This window comes from Sorex fumeus, unplaced genomic scaffold, assembly GCF_029834395.1.
Source record: "Sorex fumeus unplaced genomic scaffold, SorFum_2.1 ptg000072l, whole genome shotgun sequence".
Lineage (NCBI taxonomy): Eukaryota > Metazoa > Chordata > Mammalia > Eulipotyphla > Soricidae > Sorex > Sorex fumeus.
This window is the reverse complement of record NW_026606129.1, coordinates 52647428-52664022: the sequence shown is the minus strand read 5'-3', so window position 1 is coordinate 52664022 and position 16595 is coordinate 52647428. Positions and strand designations below refer to the sequence as shown.

The following is a 16595-nucleotide window of genomic DNA, read 5'->3' as shown; positions in this document are numbered from 1 at the left end:
TCTAGCTCTCCTGCCCACATCACCCTGGCTCCTTGAGAGACTACCTGGGGCCCAGGTGTTGGGTGAGGGCCATGCTCTCGGCCCCTCCCAGGCCGGGGGTGACCGGGAATGACAGGCATGGGGCCCTCAAGTCACTGACCCCCCGCAGTGGAAGCACGTCAAGTCTGTCACCCCCACCACACTGTGGGTGGCTGCTGGCGGCCACCCACCTGCTCAATGGCATACTCCTTGCTGGCCACCTCGGCCACCTTGCTGATGCTCTCGATGTGGTCCTGTAGGTTCATCTCCAGGCAGCGGGAGAAAGTCAGGTTGGCCTTGGGCCTGACGTTGATGTTGATCTCGTTGGACAGGTCGTCCCAGTGGCGGCTGCGCATGCCCGGGTTCCGCAGCCCCTGGATCAGCGGGATGTAGGGCTTGAACTCCTCGATGCGCGAGCGGATGTCCAGGGCCACCTCCTGGCAGGCTGGCAGACAGAGCGGGCAGGTGAGCGAGGTGGGCAGCAGGGCCAGGAGGGCAGGGCACGGAGTGGGGGCCCGGGACCTACCCGTGATGTCCTTGAACTGCTTCGCACACTTGTGCATGGTCTTGAAGGACTCGATGACGTTCTTCTCCAGCTGCTCCGAGTCGATGGCCGACAGGGGATCATTCATCCAGCTCTCGGACCAGCGCATCCAGTCGGAGGCTGTGGTCCAGAGGTCCAGGTAGGGCTGGAAATCCTTCACCATCCTGTTGAGCTTGTCATACTGCAAAGGCAGAAGAGCGGGGGCTCTGTGGGGGTGCCCTCACCCCCATTTCTCTTTCGGGGGTCAGGTCCTCTCCCCTCCATCCCCCTCTTATGCCTGAGGACCCCGGCCAGGCCTTCCTTCCCCTGCCCCCATATACTCTCCATCCCATGTCTGAGTCCCAGGCCTCCTGGCTGCGTCCCACCAGCCCTGCAGCCCAGAGGTGTGTTTGCTTCTCTGCAGCCTGCCCAGTCTTGCCCTCTAAATGCCAGAGCCCTGTGTTCTGCATGGCCGCCCCTGCCCTGGGCCCTGCCTAGAGTCCCTGGCCGGAGCCTACGTTGGTGATGGGCAGGCCGAAGATGCGCTCGCGGTTATTATAGAGCATGGCCAGATGCTGGCAGTCCTTCAGCTGCTTCTTCACCCGCCGCGCCTCGTTGGCAATCTCGTGGGCTCGTGTGATATCCACGTGCATGGAGAAGCCAGCCACCACCAGCTGTGGGTTCGGGAGCCAGCGATCAGCAGCTGTGGCTGGTGCAGCTGTGCCCGAGTGGCTCTTGCTCACCCCCAGGGAGCCTGAGGTCCTCAGCATCCACCACCCCCAGGTCTGAGGGCCTTTGTTCTCCTGGAGTGAGCAGACTCGTGGCCCTCGGGGCAGGCCGACCACACACTGGGGGGGCTGAGGGAGGGGGTGGATCCTCGTGAGCTCCAGGCCCAGCCCCACCTGCAGTCCTTCCAGCTTCTCCTGGAAGTTGTTCTGATCCATGATCTGGATTTTGCGGAACTTCTCCTCCTCCTCTATGTGCTGCTGACACACCATCTCGATCTGTGCGAGGATCTTGGAAGGCCAGTTGCTGGCAGCCCATCTGGAGGGGGTGGGGGCGGGGGCGGGCACTGGCATGAAGGCCATAGCAAAACCGCAGGGCAGACAGTCCAGGCAGGGACACCCAAGGGTGAGAGAGTGGGGTGGGGAGGGGGGAGTCAACCAAAGTGGGGTAACTGGGCAGAGGTCTGAGCACTAGTACAGCAAGCAGAGCTCTTGCCTTGCATGTGGCAGACCCAGATTCAATCCCCAGCATCCCGTATGGTCCCCCTAGGCTGCCAGGAGTGATCCCTGATGCAGAATTAGGAGTAAGTCCTGACTACTGTCAGGTATGGCCCCCAAAGGAAAAACCAAAGAGCTGGCTGCTCCCCCTCCAGTTTGGGGGATCACTGGGGACTGCTGGTTGGGTCTCGGGAGATGCATACCTACCCCATGTGCTTAATGCATGACAGGGTGGAAGGGGTGGCATCCCAAATGAGAGGAGCAACACTGATTCCCCCCTCTGCCGGCCCAGAGGACCCAGTGACAGCAGCTAATTACTAGGTTGGCCTCCTTACTCATGGACCCCTCCCATGGCCTGAGTGGGGCCTCTGTGCAGTTCCAGGGTCTGTCTGCAGCTTCACTGTGGCTGCTAAACCCAGGGGAAGGCCCCTGTCACCTCTTCCCACCCCAAGTCCCATGCTGGGGGGACCCGACGCTCCTGGGCAGGGTCCGGGAGATGTTGTCAACCCCTCCCAGGCCCAGTGTCCACAGGCACCCCTAGTCGATGAGGCAGGGTGGACAAGGAGCCTCTGGGGGTCTTGGCATGGCAATCCTGACTTGGAACCATTTCCCTCAAGGTTCTTGAGCCAGGGGACACAGTGCTCATCCACAGGTTGCCCCCTGCTCTGGACACTCCCAGGACCCCAAGAGCCCCAGTTATGAACAGGAGCATCCTAGCCTGGGGTAGACAGGGCTGTGTCAGGCCAACAGTGAGATAGAAAACAGAGACGGGGGTGGAGGAAGGGGCTCGGGGAGGGAGGGCAGCAGGGCACCAAAGTCAAGGGTCACCAACAATGTTCTGCTGTCCCTGTGGCCACCTGGCTCTGGCCTGACCTTGGCAGGCAATGTGTGTGCCCCGCCTGCAAATGCCCAGGCTCGCACCCCGACCATGCCCATCTGTGAGAACCAAAGCCTCTCACTTGTCATTGAAGTCCTCCATGCTCAGGCTGTAGAAGAACTCGTCCAAGACTTGGTAGTCTTCCATGACCTTCCCAATGCGTTCCTGCAGGGGCAGGCGACAGGACAGGAGCCCATTGGGGCTGGGTGCCCCGAGGGTGAAATGTTAAGGAGAGGTTGCTATTTTTTATTTTCTGCTTTTTGGGTCACACCCGGCAATGCACAGGGTTTACTCCTGGCTCTGCTCTCAGGAATTACTCCTGGTGGTGCTTGGGGGACCATATGGGATGCTGGGACTCGAACCTGGGTCAGCCTATGCCCTACCCACTGTACTCCAGCCCCAAGGTCGCTATCTCGTGGAGGTTAGGGAGCAAGGGGAGGGAGCAAGGGGTGCAAAGTCCTCAACGGCTGCCCTCCTCCAAACACCCAGCCCAGTCCAGCCCCTTCCTGAGGGCACAGCTCACCCCCACCAGACCCCACCTCACAGGCCCTACTATGTCCTCTCCAGCCTCTCAGCTTCTGTTTCCTCCTGGGCTTGGGTCTCTGCCTCCCAAGAAGCAGACTCATTCTGGCCTTCAGCCCCCAGGCCCCAAGAGTTCAGCTGACCTCTAGCCCTACCGGGCTCCGGGACACCAGTCCTCAGACCTCTGGGCCCCCAGACAACCTCACCTCCAGATCCGACAGCTTCTCGGGGATGCCCTTCATCCACTCGCGAATCTCAGCCAGCTCCTCGATGCTGTTGGGCTTCTCGTAGATCTTGCGGCTGATGCTGCGGAAATTCTCGCAGATCTGGCAGCGGGAGGAGGACTCTGGGAGAGCGGTCCTGTGGCCCAAGGGGTCCACATCTCCTTGATCCCCATGCGCCCTCCCTCATGCCACGCAGCCTCACAGATGCTTCCCCTCATCTCATCCCTAAGGGTCTACCAGCAGGGGATGTTCCCAGCCAGCTGCCTGGGGGAGCTGAGGCCACACAGTGAGCACAGGCAGCCCCTGCATCTGCCCCTGCAGACTCCTGAGACCTTCGTTTGCCCACCCTCTGCCCCTGGATGGCCTCCACAGGTTGTCCTTCCTGGGCACCTGAGAAGGCCCTCTACAGATGAAGGTGAGAGACATCCAGCCCACTCCTGCGGCCTCGCTCAGGGCAGCAATCGGCAGACAGGCTGGAAGCAGGCTGTCCTGCTGGAGTGGACACCTGTGGGTTCCCTGGGGACGTGGGGCGCTCTTGGACACCTACACTCTCCACCTCCGTGTGCAGGTTCTTGGCCAGGATGTCGAGCATGGACGTGGCCAGGGCCTTGCGCTTCTTGGACAGGCTCTGCTTGACATTGTCCACGTTGATGTAGAAGGGCCCAATCACAAGGCTGCTGGGCAGTGAGTTGTCCAGGATCTCTTTCTCCCGAAGGTGGGTGACCACCACCTCTCGAACCAACTCGGCCGACAGGGGTTGTGACTGGAAGGCCCTGCGGGCACCCCCAAGGGGCAGAGGGAAGTGAGCGGGTGTGGGGGGGGGGCGTTCCGACACATGCATGCACACATGCATGCGGGGGGCACACACAGTACACATGCATGCACACAAGCACACGCGTACACAATACACACGCATGCACACACATGCATGCACCCGTGTGCGTGCGCAGAGGGCAGGCACACACTTGAGGAAAGTGGAGATGTCGTTGTTGTTCAGCTCCAGGTACTTCTGGTACTCCTTGGCATAGGCCTGCAGTGGGATCATGGCCTTGCGGATGGCGTTGGCGATGGTGGCCCGCAGCTCCTCCACCAGAGGCTCGTGGAGCCCGACCGACTCCAGCAGAGGGTTGCCACTGATGAAGATGTCCTCCATCACCAGCTGTGGGGTGAAGCCAAGGGCAGGGCCGCAGGGGGTGTTGGTGTGTGGCTGGGCACAGGGTGTGAGGAGGGCGGGGCGAGGCCTGGCTGGGGCTCTCACAGGGCACTCGGAGCTGATGTTGGGACCCCCAAAAGGTAGCGTCTCCTATTGCCTTACTTGACTCAGCCCTGTGCCACGGAGAGGTGCCACCAGGTCAACAGTGACCCAGATTGTCCAACAAGGGGGATAAGAGAGCATTGAACACATAGAGGGTCCAGAGCCCAAGGCAGTGTGGGGATCTGTGGGGAGGGGGGCTTTGGACACATCTTGGACTGATGGAGAGCCCAGAGCTGAGGGAGTCAGGGGCCAGTTGTGGTCATGGCTACCGTGAGCTTGGGCTGGACTTGTCCTAGCCTCGTTTTGCACAGTGAGGATGTCAGTGGGCGGGAGGGGTGAGTGAGCTCCTGGCCCAGCCACCAGGTGGGAGCTGGGATTCCCTGGTGTGAGCCCCCCTCACTGTGGCCCACCTTCTCCAGATGGGGCACTGCATGCGTGGCCAGGATGCCCTTGTCGAAGAGGTTGAGCAGAGAGGTCTCAAACTGTTCCAGTGGTGTGCTATAGTGCACCCCTGTGGTGTCCAGCACCAGGTCCACGTTGAAGAGGGGGTTCTTGCGTGGCCTGCAGGGTTCAGGGCCCAGGCTGACTGTGGGCAGGGCCCTGGGGATGCCTGAGCATATGCAGCAGGCCAGCCCCAGTACTTCCTGCCAGAGGGACCAGCCTGGACTCTTCTCCCAAGACACCTCCAAGTTACCAGAGAGAAAGACCCAGGGCAAATAAATCTGGCCCCTGATCCCACCTCCCCCATGAGGAAGAGGAAGAACCTTCCCAACCTGCCATCCTGAGGTCAGCAGAGTCACTCAGCCAGGCCCTGGGCACTGCAGCCCACATTCTCCAGGGGCACCAACCACATGCCAGCAGCCCTCCCACATGGAGCCCCGGTAGCCCCCCTGCCCAGGCTCTTCATCACCAATCACCCTCACCTCTAGAGACTTCTTACGGGCCCCCGAGACAGTCTCCAGCCTCCTGAGGACACTCCCCTCGAGGGGCCTGTGCTCAGGGACAGACAGACCCCAGGCTCTGGGCGGCAGAGACCAGACAGACAGACACACTCAGCCACCCCCCACCTGATAAACATCTCTGACTTCTCTTCTGCCTTCCAGTCCTCAAAGCATCCTTTGACACGTACAGATCACTGGTCCCTCAAAATGCCACTGACCCTTCTTGGAACTGACCCGCCCCGATCGTGGCTCCAGCAGGTTCTGCATGTCCTCACCCGGTTCCTGCAGCTTCTCCCAGGCGGTCCTGCTCACCCTCTGCTCACCCCGTCTGCTCCAGTCTCGGGGTCCGTCCCTGATCCTGCCAGTCCCAGGCTCACCCACCCTTTCCTGGGGGCCCAATGTGGGAGCCCCCAGCCTCACCACTGCTCAACAGTGACATGTCTCATCCCCCCCCATTGTCCTCGGGCAGAGGGCCCCTGCCTTCTTGTACCCCCAGAAGCTGGCCTGGTTGTGGCCAGAGTCATAGAGTCACTCAAGACTGACTGATGGAATGAAGGCCACCAGGAGTGTGTGTGTGTGTGTGTGTGTGTGTGTGTGTGTGTGTGTGTTTGTGCGCGTGCAGTGGGGGTGGGGGGCATACAGATCCTCCATTGTCTGGGCCCTGGCAGTGTGAGATACCCCTGCCCCTGGCCACCCTGGTTCTTGCTGCCCCCGGGGGCCTTTTGGAAAGAGCAGGGGGGCGCCCAGGCGGCACCTGTAGGGGCTGTTGATCAGGTCGTCACCCCAGACCATGCCGTCGGGGCAGTCGAGCACGCTGCAGCAGGCGTCGCTGATGAACTGGGAGAAGCTGCTCAGCGAGTCCTGTACCAGGAAGCGCAGCGTGTCCTGCAGCATGTACTTGATCAGCTCCATGAGCTTGCGCAGCTTGGACATGAGGTACACCTCCCAGTTGGTCTCGTACAGGTTGTACCAGCCCTTGCTCATGTCTCGCAGGCTGCTGCGCATGGCCACCTTGAGCGTGCTGATCCAGGTGTCCTTGAGGAACATCTGCACCTGGAGGGGCCACGGCCGTCACCGTGGGGCCGCTGCAGCCGCGCCTTGGATGACCACAGAGGACCTCGGTCCACCCCAGCCGGCTGCCAAGCGCCGAAACCCAGAGTGGAGTGAAAACCGGGGAGAGACGGAGACAGATGAGGATAGCAGGCTGGGCAGAGGCAGAAAGCAGGGGAGTTTCTCCCAGGCCCTAGCCGGCTCTCTCCTCTCCCCTCACTCCCAAGCCTCACTGATTAGAGTTGCGTGGGGACAAAGGGTCTGCTTTGGGGCAGCCCAGGTCAGGCAGGGAAGAGGAAAGCCAGTGCCCCTGCCCCCTCTGCTCCCCAAACTGAGCCCTCAGCACCCCCAAGCTCCCACTTCCACACTTCTAGCCTCCAAGTGGCCTGGACGTGAGGCCTAGTTCTGAGCAGAACCAGGCACCCTCCCCACTGGCCACTGACTGGTCCATGGCTGGCCTCCCCGGCGCCCTGCGATGCACAGAGGCTTCACAGCACGTACCTGGGTGAAGGTCTGGGTCTGGATCTGCTCAAACTCCTCCAGGCGGCTGGACTTGGAGAGGCTTGAGTGGAACAGGGTCAGCGCTGTCACCTTGTTACACTCAGCCCGTACCTTGCTGAGGGCCGTGATGACCTCCAGCCGCGTGAGCAGGGACACGAAAGTGAAGTCCTCCTTCTGCTCCAGGAAGGGGTACTTGGGCACGCTCACCAGGCCTGGGGCATGGCAGGGGCAGTGTTAGGTGGGCCTGGGACACACCCAGGTCAGGACGGGGCCCGGGATGTGGAGAGAGGAGCAGCCCCCTTGCCTTCCTTCTGAAGAGGTGTCTGTGTCCGCAAACCTCTCTCCCCTGCCCGTCCAAGTGACCCCAAAGTCCTAGGTCACAGCCCCTCTAAGTGGGAGAGTGAGAGCTGCCGATGTCTCCCCATCCTCTCCCGCCCTCTCTGTACACAAGCCCGGGAGCCCCAAGAAAGAAAGAGCACGGTTGCCCGTGCCCCACCCCAGCTTCCCAGGCACCAGGCACCCACGGAAGCTGGGAGCAAGGAGTGTGAAGTAAAGCCTCAGGAGCCTGTGTCCGCAGTCCAGACTTGTCTGCCAGGCTCAAGTAGGGGGTGGAGCAGAAGCCTCCCCTGGCTGGGGAGAGAGGGAGAATGGGCCATACATCCTTCCATCAGAGCCCAGAGCCCCACAGCTGCCCCCAGGCATGGCTTTCCGGGTGTGCCTTCCTTCCCCAGCCACTGCACTGCCCATACATACATGCATTCACATGTGTGTTATACAGGGACCCTACCTCAAGGTGCTCGGGGGCTGGGCCACTCCCAGCAGAGCTGGTACCTGTGTAGACTGATGCTCAGGGGGCCACGTGGTACTTAAGAGCAAACATGGGGCCTCACATATGGCAGACACGTGCTCTGCTCGTTGAGATCTCTCCCTGTTCTCCAGACTAATAAATAAGATATTATTTGGGGCTTAGGGCCACACCTGGCAGGCTCAGGGGTTACTGCTGGCTCTGCATTCCTGGAGGTTTTTGGGGAACCACACGGGATGATGGGGATCGAGTCCGGGTTGACTGTGTGCAAGGCCAATGGTCTAATCGTTATTTTCTCTCTCAGGCCCTCCCAGACTTGCTTGTTTTAATTTGTTTTCATTTGGGTTTTGGGCCACAGCCAGGTGGACTTGCTCCTGGTTCTGTGCAGGGCTCAGGGGACCATATGTGGTACCAGGGTTCGAACACAGGTCAGCCACATGTCAGGCAAATACTTTACCTGTTGGATTCTTTCTCTGGCCCCTATTAAATTTTCTTAGTCTTTTAGGGACCAGACAGATAGTTCAGGGTCTGGAGTTCATGCTTTGCATGCTCCAGCAGTCCTGGGTTTGATCCCAATTGTTTGATCCCCTAAACACTACGGTGACCCCCCCAAAATAATAACCCACATGAATCAATTGCCCTTGCCCTTTCCCTGCCTACCCCTGCCCAACTCTTCCAGGTGGGAGAAGTAGTTTGTGCAAAGTCATATTAGGAGAGGAGAGCTGGGCAGCAGGACAGCCACCCAGCAGAGGGTCTCAGCACATGGGTGGCCGCTGGGCCCTCACCTTTCGGGGGCACCTTCTCCTCCTCCTTCTCTGGCAGGGTCACGTAGAAGAATGTCTCGGGCTTGGAGGAGACTATGCGGTCAAAGTTGATCTTGTTCATGCTGCGCTCATAGTCCAGACTCACTTCTTTGGCAAGATTGTTGAGGTGCTCCAGTACCCTGCCCGGGGATGAGACGGGGGTCAGACCTCTACACACCTGTCCCCTACAGTCAGACATGGACCTGGAGACATGCCTTGGGACTTCCCCTCTGGAGTCACAGGCACCCAACCACTGGCCTGCATCCATCCTGCCTCTTGGGGGATCAGTCCCCGAGTCTACCGGTTTGTCCCCCAGTTCTCAATGCCATACTAGAGTAGGCACCCTCCCTGCCTGCTCCCCTCACCGCCCCTCCCCTGGTTCCCACACTCCCCACGTACACCAGTCCCCACGAAATTCAAATCTGAGCATGTCCTTCTTGGGCTGGAAACCCATACCTACCTAGGTCCTCTGGACCCCAGAGTGAAGCTAAGACCCCAGAGACCCCAGAGACTTCCTAACCCTCCTGCCCTGACCCCACCTGGATCCAGCCACAGCAGCCGCCTGCATTCAGGACTCTGAGAGCTCACCCACCCCTCTGTTACCTCTGCATCCACACTGATCCCTCAGCCCCGACTCTGCCTGACCACACAGAAGCTCTCGCTTGAGACGCCCTGGCCCTGTCTGGGTCTCCTGCACGTTAGCCCTGCTCCCCACCAGTGTGAGGCTATGTCCAGCCCAGTGCCTGCAGATAAGCGACCCCCAAAGTGGCTGCTCACACACTCTGTCCCGGGAGCTGGCCCCTGACAGCTCTCGTCCTTTCAGCTGCCTCAGGGCCCCCGGCCTTCTCTCCCACTGCTACCCCAAAGGTCCCCCAGAGGCCCCCAGACTCACTTTGGCCTCTCCCATCATAAAAAAAAAGAATCAGTCCCTAGCCTTTGCGTCTCTTCACCCATTCCTCCCTGCCCCACCGAGCCTACCTCGGAGTAGCTGACCAGCCTCTCTCACAGTCTCCCCCTGGGGTCCTCCCATGGTCCCCACCACAGTCCCCCACTCCATGGTCTGTCTCCACAGTTGCCCCGCCCACAGCTCCCTCCCGTGATTCCCCCCTCACAGGCCCTGGCCTCAGCTTCCGCCTTGTAGAGACTTGACCCTGGGTCTCTCCCCACGTCCCGCACCACTTTCTTCGTGGGCCTAGAACAAGCTTCTCCTTCTCCCTCTGCTTCCTGACCTTAGCAACGCGGGCCTCTCCAGGCTCGGCCCTGAAACCACTGCCAGGCCCCTCACTCATCCCCAACCCCGGGGGCACGGGGTCTCTCACAACCCTCCTCAGTCTCTTCGCTCTGCCCGCCGTGCCACACGTGCCCTCCTAAGTCTTGCGAGTTTGGGCACTGGCACTGGCACTGGCATTGGGCACTGAGAGGCCTCTTGTGTCCAGGTTTGTGCCTCCAGCCCACTCTCCGTTAGGAAAGGGAAGCAGAGAAGCCATTTTAGACACAGGAAAGGGTCAAACCAGTCAGCTCCAAACAAAGCTGGCTCACAGGTCCTCCCCACTGCTGGCACGGCCTCCCTCTCTGACAACTACACACACACACACACACACACACACACACACACACACACACAAAACGGCTCCACGCATGCCCAAAATCCCACTTCTCAGTAGCCGCTGCCCTGTCGTTCCCTCCTCCGGAATCTTCTTTCTTGTCCTTTTCAGGCCTCACCTCAAACCCTGACACCCCACTGTGGCATTCCCTGAACATCAAATTGATTTATCACTGGGGCACTCCCAAGCAGTGCTTGCTCAGGAGTGCCTGGCAGTGCCACAGGTAAATCCTGGCCAACTGGACCCCAAGAACGCAAAACTGCTCAGGCCCTGTGATTTCCAGGATACCTGGGATCACCCCAGTGGTTCTCGGGGCCTCCAGGGCTACACCCAGGATGCTCAGGGGACCACGCAGTGCCAGGAACTGAACCCTGGTCAGGGAATGCTAGACCCGCGCTCTAGCCATGGTGCTATCCCTGCCCTGCCCTCCTAATTTAACACAGCCCTTCCTGTGCTGGAGAGATAGTACAGGGGTTAAGGCATTCGCCTTGCATGCAACTGACTGACTGATCCCTGACCTTGCACATGCTCCCTTAAGCCCCTCAGGAGAGATTCCCGAGCAGAGAGCTTCCAGGAGTAAGCCCTGAGCACCACAGTGTGTGTAGTTCCTATTCCACCCCCCACCCCACCCCCAAAAAATAAAATTTGGACAATCAAGGTAATGGTGGTTCCATCAGTTCAAATCTCCTAGCCTGATCTCAAAGAATAAGCACCATTAGAGGGAGGGAGGGAGGGAGGGAGGGGGAGAGAGAGAGAGAGAGAGAGAGAGAGAGAGAGAGAGAGAGAGAGAGAGTATCTCTATACATATTGGGCCAGATGATAGTACAGTAGATAGGGTGTTTGCCTTGCACATGGCTGACCTGGGTTTGATCCCTGGCACCCCTGAGCACCTTCAAGAGTGATTTTCGAGTGCAGAGCCAGAAATGAACCCTGAGCACGGCCAGGTGTCGCCCCCGAAACAAAAACAAAACAAAACTATATATAGTCTCCCCCCTGCCCTCTCAGTGGGTCCACACACCCAGCAGTGCTCAGGGACCACACCTGGCTCTATACACAGGTGTCACCTGCGGTGTTCCGGGGACCATGTGCAGTGTCAGGATTAGAGCCAGGGTGAAAGCCACAGCCACATGCTAAGCGAGTGCCTTAACCTGTGTGCTATCTCTCTAGTCATACTGTCATACCAATTTGTAGTGAGCTACTGCTTACACGCCTGCTGTAATTTGTCATGGAGTACAAGGCTGGTCTGAGAAAAACTGCCAGAGACAGGAGGTGTGGCAGCTTTGAGGCAGAGCAAAGGTCTGCCAGAAAGAGAAGGTCCACCCCAGCAGCCAAGACAGTGAGCAAGGGTCCTGTTAGCGACTCTGGAGAGCACAAGCCTGGCATCCACAGGACCCTGGGTTGAATCCCTGCATGGCTTCCCTGGCACCTCCAGGACTGGTCCTGGTGGCTGCCAGCACTACAAGGGAGGCCCCTAAAGAAAACAAGAGAAAACAACCCTTACTGGTAATCAGAGTGCTTTCCCCAAGGAAGGAACTGACATGCATCAGAGACCCAAGCTGACAGGAGGGGACGGGAAGGGAAAGAAGAGGAAATATTGGAGGGTGACGGAGGAATACAGGAAAAGTGAAAATCATTGTCCTACAAAATTAGAGAGAATAAAAGACTTGGAAAGCACCCTTGACTCTCCCCCAACACACACAACTGCGATTAAGACAGATGGTTTCTGATCCACAAACAGAAGAGGGTGCTCTTGGGCAGGGAATCGCGTACACCACCCACAGGCCTTGAAATAACCAGGTAAAGGAAGCTACATTTATTCTACATAAAAGAACTCTTGTGGTCAGAGAGAGATAGTACAGCAGATAGGGCACTTGCCCTGCGTACAGCCAACATTTGATCCCTGGCACCACAGATGGTTCCCAGAGTACTTACTGCAAAGAGTGATCCCTGGGTGCAGAGTCAGGAAGCGCCATTGAGCACAGCCAGGTGTGGCCCCCAAACAAACAAAAGCACTCATGGACCTCAAAAACAGCACGAAGTGTTAAAGCCTTAGCATGTGGCTGCAGCTGCTGGAACTCTGGTTTGAATCCTGGCCCCTGCATCTGATGCTCCCAGCACTGAACAACACCAAGAATGATCCAGATACAGCCCCTGAGCATCCCTGGGTATAGCCAAAAAAAAAATTTTTTTAAAGTAAAAGTGGTGATGGCTGAGTAGCAAAGGCATTGGAGTAAACTGATGAAAATATTCTCCTGCCCCTCAGAAAAGAAACAAGACAGAAGAAAACAACCTGCTGGATTTACTTTTAATCTTCAAATAAGTATGTGGGTTTTTTTTTTAAAAGAAAACAAAAATATTTGGGTACATGAAAAATCACCTTGAATAATAATTTCAAAACAAAAATGGGCAAATAGCATGAAGAAAAGAAAAGAATTCAAGTGAACTCAGGTGGGAACAGAAGGACAAAATTATTTCAGGAAAGAAGATTAAATTACAGTGTATTCAAGGAAAAATACATCCAATTTAAAATGTAATAAAGTAGATTGATAGAAGGCGGAAATATAACCAAGAAAGTGAAAATGAGAAAAAAAAAGATAATTAAAAAGGGTTAGAAAGTGATTGGATTAGAAATAGGCAAAACAGTGGCAAGGCAATAGACACAGCACATAATAAAATTCCTGATAACAAAAAGAAAAACCCCTAAGACAAATAAAACAGTGGAAAATAACTAATCAAAATGAATTCAAAAGAAATTTCCGTTTGAGCTCTCTCTCCGCAGGCCTCAGTCTATACTTTGAAAATCCGCTGTGTACATAAGAAAATTGGCCAAAAATGATCAACTCTGAGATCAACTCTGAGACATATTCTAGCAAAATAGAGATTTAAAGAATTAAAAAAAAAAAAAAAAGGATGGAGCCAGCAAGATAGAACAGCTGATAGGGCACTTGCCTTGCATGTGACTGGCCCAGTTCAATCCCCAGAATTCCATATGGTCCCTGAAGTAACTGCGAGGAATGATCCCTGAGCACAGAGACAGGATTAGGCCCCGAGCACCACTGGATATGGTCCAAAACCCCCAAATAATAATAACAATAATAATAATGAAGAGGAAGAAGAAGAGGAGAAGGAGCAGGGAAAGGGGGGAAGAAGAGGAGGAGGAGCAAGAAGAGGAGGAAGGGAGGAGAAAGAAGGGAGAAGGAGGAGGAGGAGGAGGAGGAGGAGGAGGAGGAAGAGAGGAGGAGGAGGAGGAGGGGAAGGAAAAAGAAGAAAAATAAAAGAAGAAGAAGACAACGACAATGACCAGGAGATAGCTGGAAAGGACTGTAGCACATGTTTTGCACCATGGCCCCAAAACAACAACAACAAAAATTCTTTTTATCTCCAAAGCCTCCAAACAAAAAGGTCAAACAACTGATAAGAGAAGCTCAGTTACACTGGCAGCTAACTTTTCAAAAGCAACATACAAAGCATAGCCACAAATGAACAAGCAGTTTTCAAAAATCTCAAGATAAGAATGTATGAACCAAGAATTTTCTATTCGATCAAGTTATTTTCCAAGTTTTAGACATGTATAAATGCCTTTGAACCTTTATGAGGAATATTCTAGAAGAGAAACTGCGTCCAATCAAAGACTGGAGAGTTCATATCCCCAGAATACGACAACCCTTTGCAGAACAAATTTGGGAAACTGCAGGTCCCGCCATATGTCTGGAGGAAAGGAACTTGCTGAGCTCCAAGAAGCAGGAGCCCAGAAGAATCTGGATAAACAGGCCTTGCTCATGCCCTGCTCACTCCCTTTAGAACCCAATCTTTGTCCTGGTACATTTCCCTACAAAACTGTCCTCTTTATCAAATCTAGCATTAAAATGCTCAGGCTGGTGCATATGCTGCCCAAGCCCATGTGCTGCTTGCGCCCACGTGGCCGAGCACATGTGTCGCCCGCATCTCCCCTCTTGAGATGTGTACTTTCATGCTTTCGTGTCTAATGCTAGGATGTGTGTAGGGGCTCTCTCCACCCTTGGAGAAGCCCGTGTTCTCTCTTGAGTACGTTACTCTCTCATCCTCTCTCTCTCTCCATACCTAAAAATCCTCCAAATAAAATCTATTTCCTTCAAAAAAAATAAAATAAAATGCTCAGGCTTGGGGCAGGGAGAATACAAAGGTTAAGGTGCTTAGCTTCCTGGGATTGGCACCACAAATAGCCTCCCGAGCATAGAGCCAAGAGGGGCCCCTGCGCACTCCTGGCTGTGGCCAAACAAAGAAACAAACAAGAACATCTCAAGTTTAACGCTTCATGTGTTTATAGTCTCCTGTGTGATATAAGCTTTATGTTAAACAAATGTCTCTGCCATTCTCTCCGCCATTCTCTTGATCTTACTGAGTAGAGTAAGATCAAGGATTGCCGACTAGGAAACTGACCCAGCAAAGAACCTAGAAGAATAGAAAGAAAGAGGATTCCATTTTTTTCCTTAACTGAGAGAAAACACCATGTCAGGGGAAACTGATGATAAGGGAAACTTCCGGGAAAAAGCCTAATACTTTCTATGCATGAGCTTCCCCCGTTTTCCAAAAGTAGAGCATCTCAGTGAAACTTTTCATGAGCAGAAAAGGTGTAAAGGGGAGAAGCAATTACCATTAGTTTATATCCCAGGCTCTCCAAAAAATAGCCTACTAAACGCTCCCAGAGAGCAGAGAATGGACTCCCATATACAGCACAAGTAGGATGATGATATAAAGAACGGTGTTGCCTCTGATAGACGCAAAAAAAAAACAGAAGCTGAATTCCAGTTCCACTTTACATGCTCTATGGTAGGCATCAAAGTCCTCTTCAGATTTCTTCAGTTAAGAAAACAAGTACAGCAGGTCCTTGAATCACAGCAGCTTGTTCAACGCGGTTTTGTTGTAACATTGAGAGAAAATCAATCCCCTCCAACACTGAAAGCAAACACTATTCAAGAACCCTCCTGAATTCTACGGTTCAGTTTCAAGTCCAGGTTTCTTGACAGGTTTCCTCACTATCCAAACGCAGGTCTGTCCTGAATATAAAGCGCATAACACAACCTTTAGAAAAACCTGGGGAAGTCCTATATTTAACTGTAGATTAAAAACTAGCAAAGAGGGATGAGAGTGGAAGGATATTCTGTTTAAGTATTGCAAGGAAAAAAGAAAGCCACCGAAAGTGGGAAGAGAAAGAAATGAGGAAAGTAGAGCAAGATCAAGGATTGCTGACTCGGGAACTGAAGAGAGTTAGAGAAAATCATTCAAAACTCACAAAAGAGGGGCCAGAGCAATAGCATAGTGTTAAGGCACTAAACAGCGTCAAGGTGTCCTTGGTAGAGCTTTTCTTCTAAAAAGAATGGTCTGGACATTGGAAGCTGCAATTTGCATATTCTAGGTATAAGCAAACAAGAAACTATACCGTGAAAATGAAGTTTTCTTTCAAGAAAAGAATCAGAAGGGGCAGAGCAATAATAGGGCAGGTAGGGACTTGCCTTTCACATAGCCGACCCAGGTTCTATCCTGGGCACTCCATTATGGTCCCCTGAGGCCCTCTAGGAATGATCCCTGAGTGCAGAGCCAGAAGTAGGCCCTGAGCACCTCTGGGTGTGGGTGTGTGTTGCAGAAGGGCGGGGGCGAGGGCAGAGACAACACAGAAGAAAAAAAAATCAATTAAAAAAAAAAGAAAGAGTCAGGAATGGGTGAAACTAGGAGTGAGTCCTGCTGTGTTATAGTTGATTTGAAGGAATCAGTGCAAACCAGGTTTTGGTTTTGTTTTGTTTTTGTTTTTGTTCTTGTTTTATTTATTTACTTATTTATTTTTTGCTTTTTGGGTCATACCCAGCGATGCGCACAGGAGTTACTCCTGGTTCATGCACTCAGGAATTACTCCTGGCAGTGCTCGGGAGACCATATGGGATGCTGGGAATCGTACCTAGGTCGGCTGTGTGCAAGGCAAATGTCCTACCTGCCATGCTATTGCTCCAGCCCTTGTTTTGTTTTTTTAAGATAAATCATTAACTCATTTTGTTTTCTACTTGCTGTCCTGGGGATCAAACCTGGGGCCTTCCACATGCAAGGTAAGAGCTCTTTAGCTGAGCTGTGTCCCTGGGCCCTAGAAATAGACTTGGAAGTATTTGGAGGTTTAAACTGCAGATCTGTCTGCTGTCAGACACTAATCTCCTCAAAGCACTCATTTCCAAGTACTAATGAGCACCTCTAATCCCCCAGTAGTCACCCCTCAACACAATT

The 16595-nt window shown here is 54.7% G+C and overlaps 1 protein-coding gene across 1 annotated transcript in view; it reads right to left on the bottom strand.

Annotated features, from left to right (window-relative positions):
- DNAH1 (dynein axonemal heavy chain 1) overlaps window positions 1-16595 on the bottom strand; it is a 61091-nt gene that overhangs the window by 33005 nt on the left and 11491 nt on the right. The window contains exons 8-19 of the mRNA XM_056129699.1: window positions 8725-8882; window positions 7135-7346; window positions 6338-6636; window positions 5053-5203; window positions 4353-4546; window positions 3935-4160; window positions 3370-3489; window positions 2724-2806; window positions 1444-1585; window positions 1060-1215; window positions 545-743; window positions 210-463 (exon numbers count right to left, since the gene is read on the bottom strand). Of these exons, the coding sequence (XP_055985674.1) occupies window positions 210-463; window positions 545-743; window positions 1060-1215; window positions 1444-1585; window positions 2724-2806; window positions 3370-3489; window positions 3935-4160; window positions 4353-4546; window positions 5053-5203; window positions 6338-6636; window positions 7135-7346; window positions 8725-8882 (2194 nt within the window). The remainder of the gene's footprint in view (window positions 1-209; window positions 464-544; window positions 744-1059; window positions 1216-1443; window positions 1586-2723; window positions 2807-3369; window positions 3490-3934; window positions 4161-4352; window positions 4547-5052; window positions 5204-6337; window positions 6637-7134; window positions 7347-8724; window positions 8883-16595) is intronic.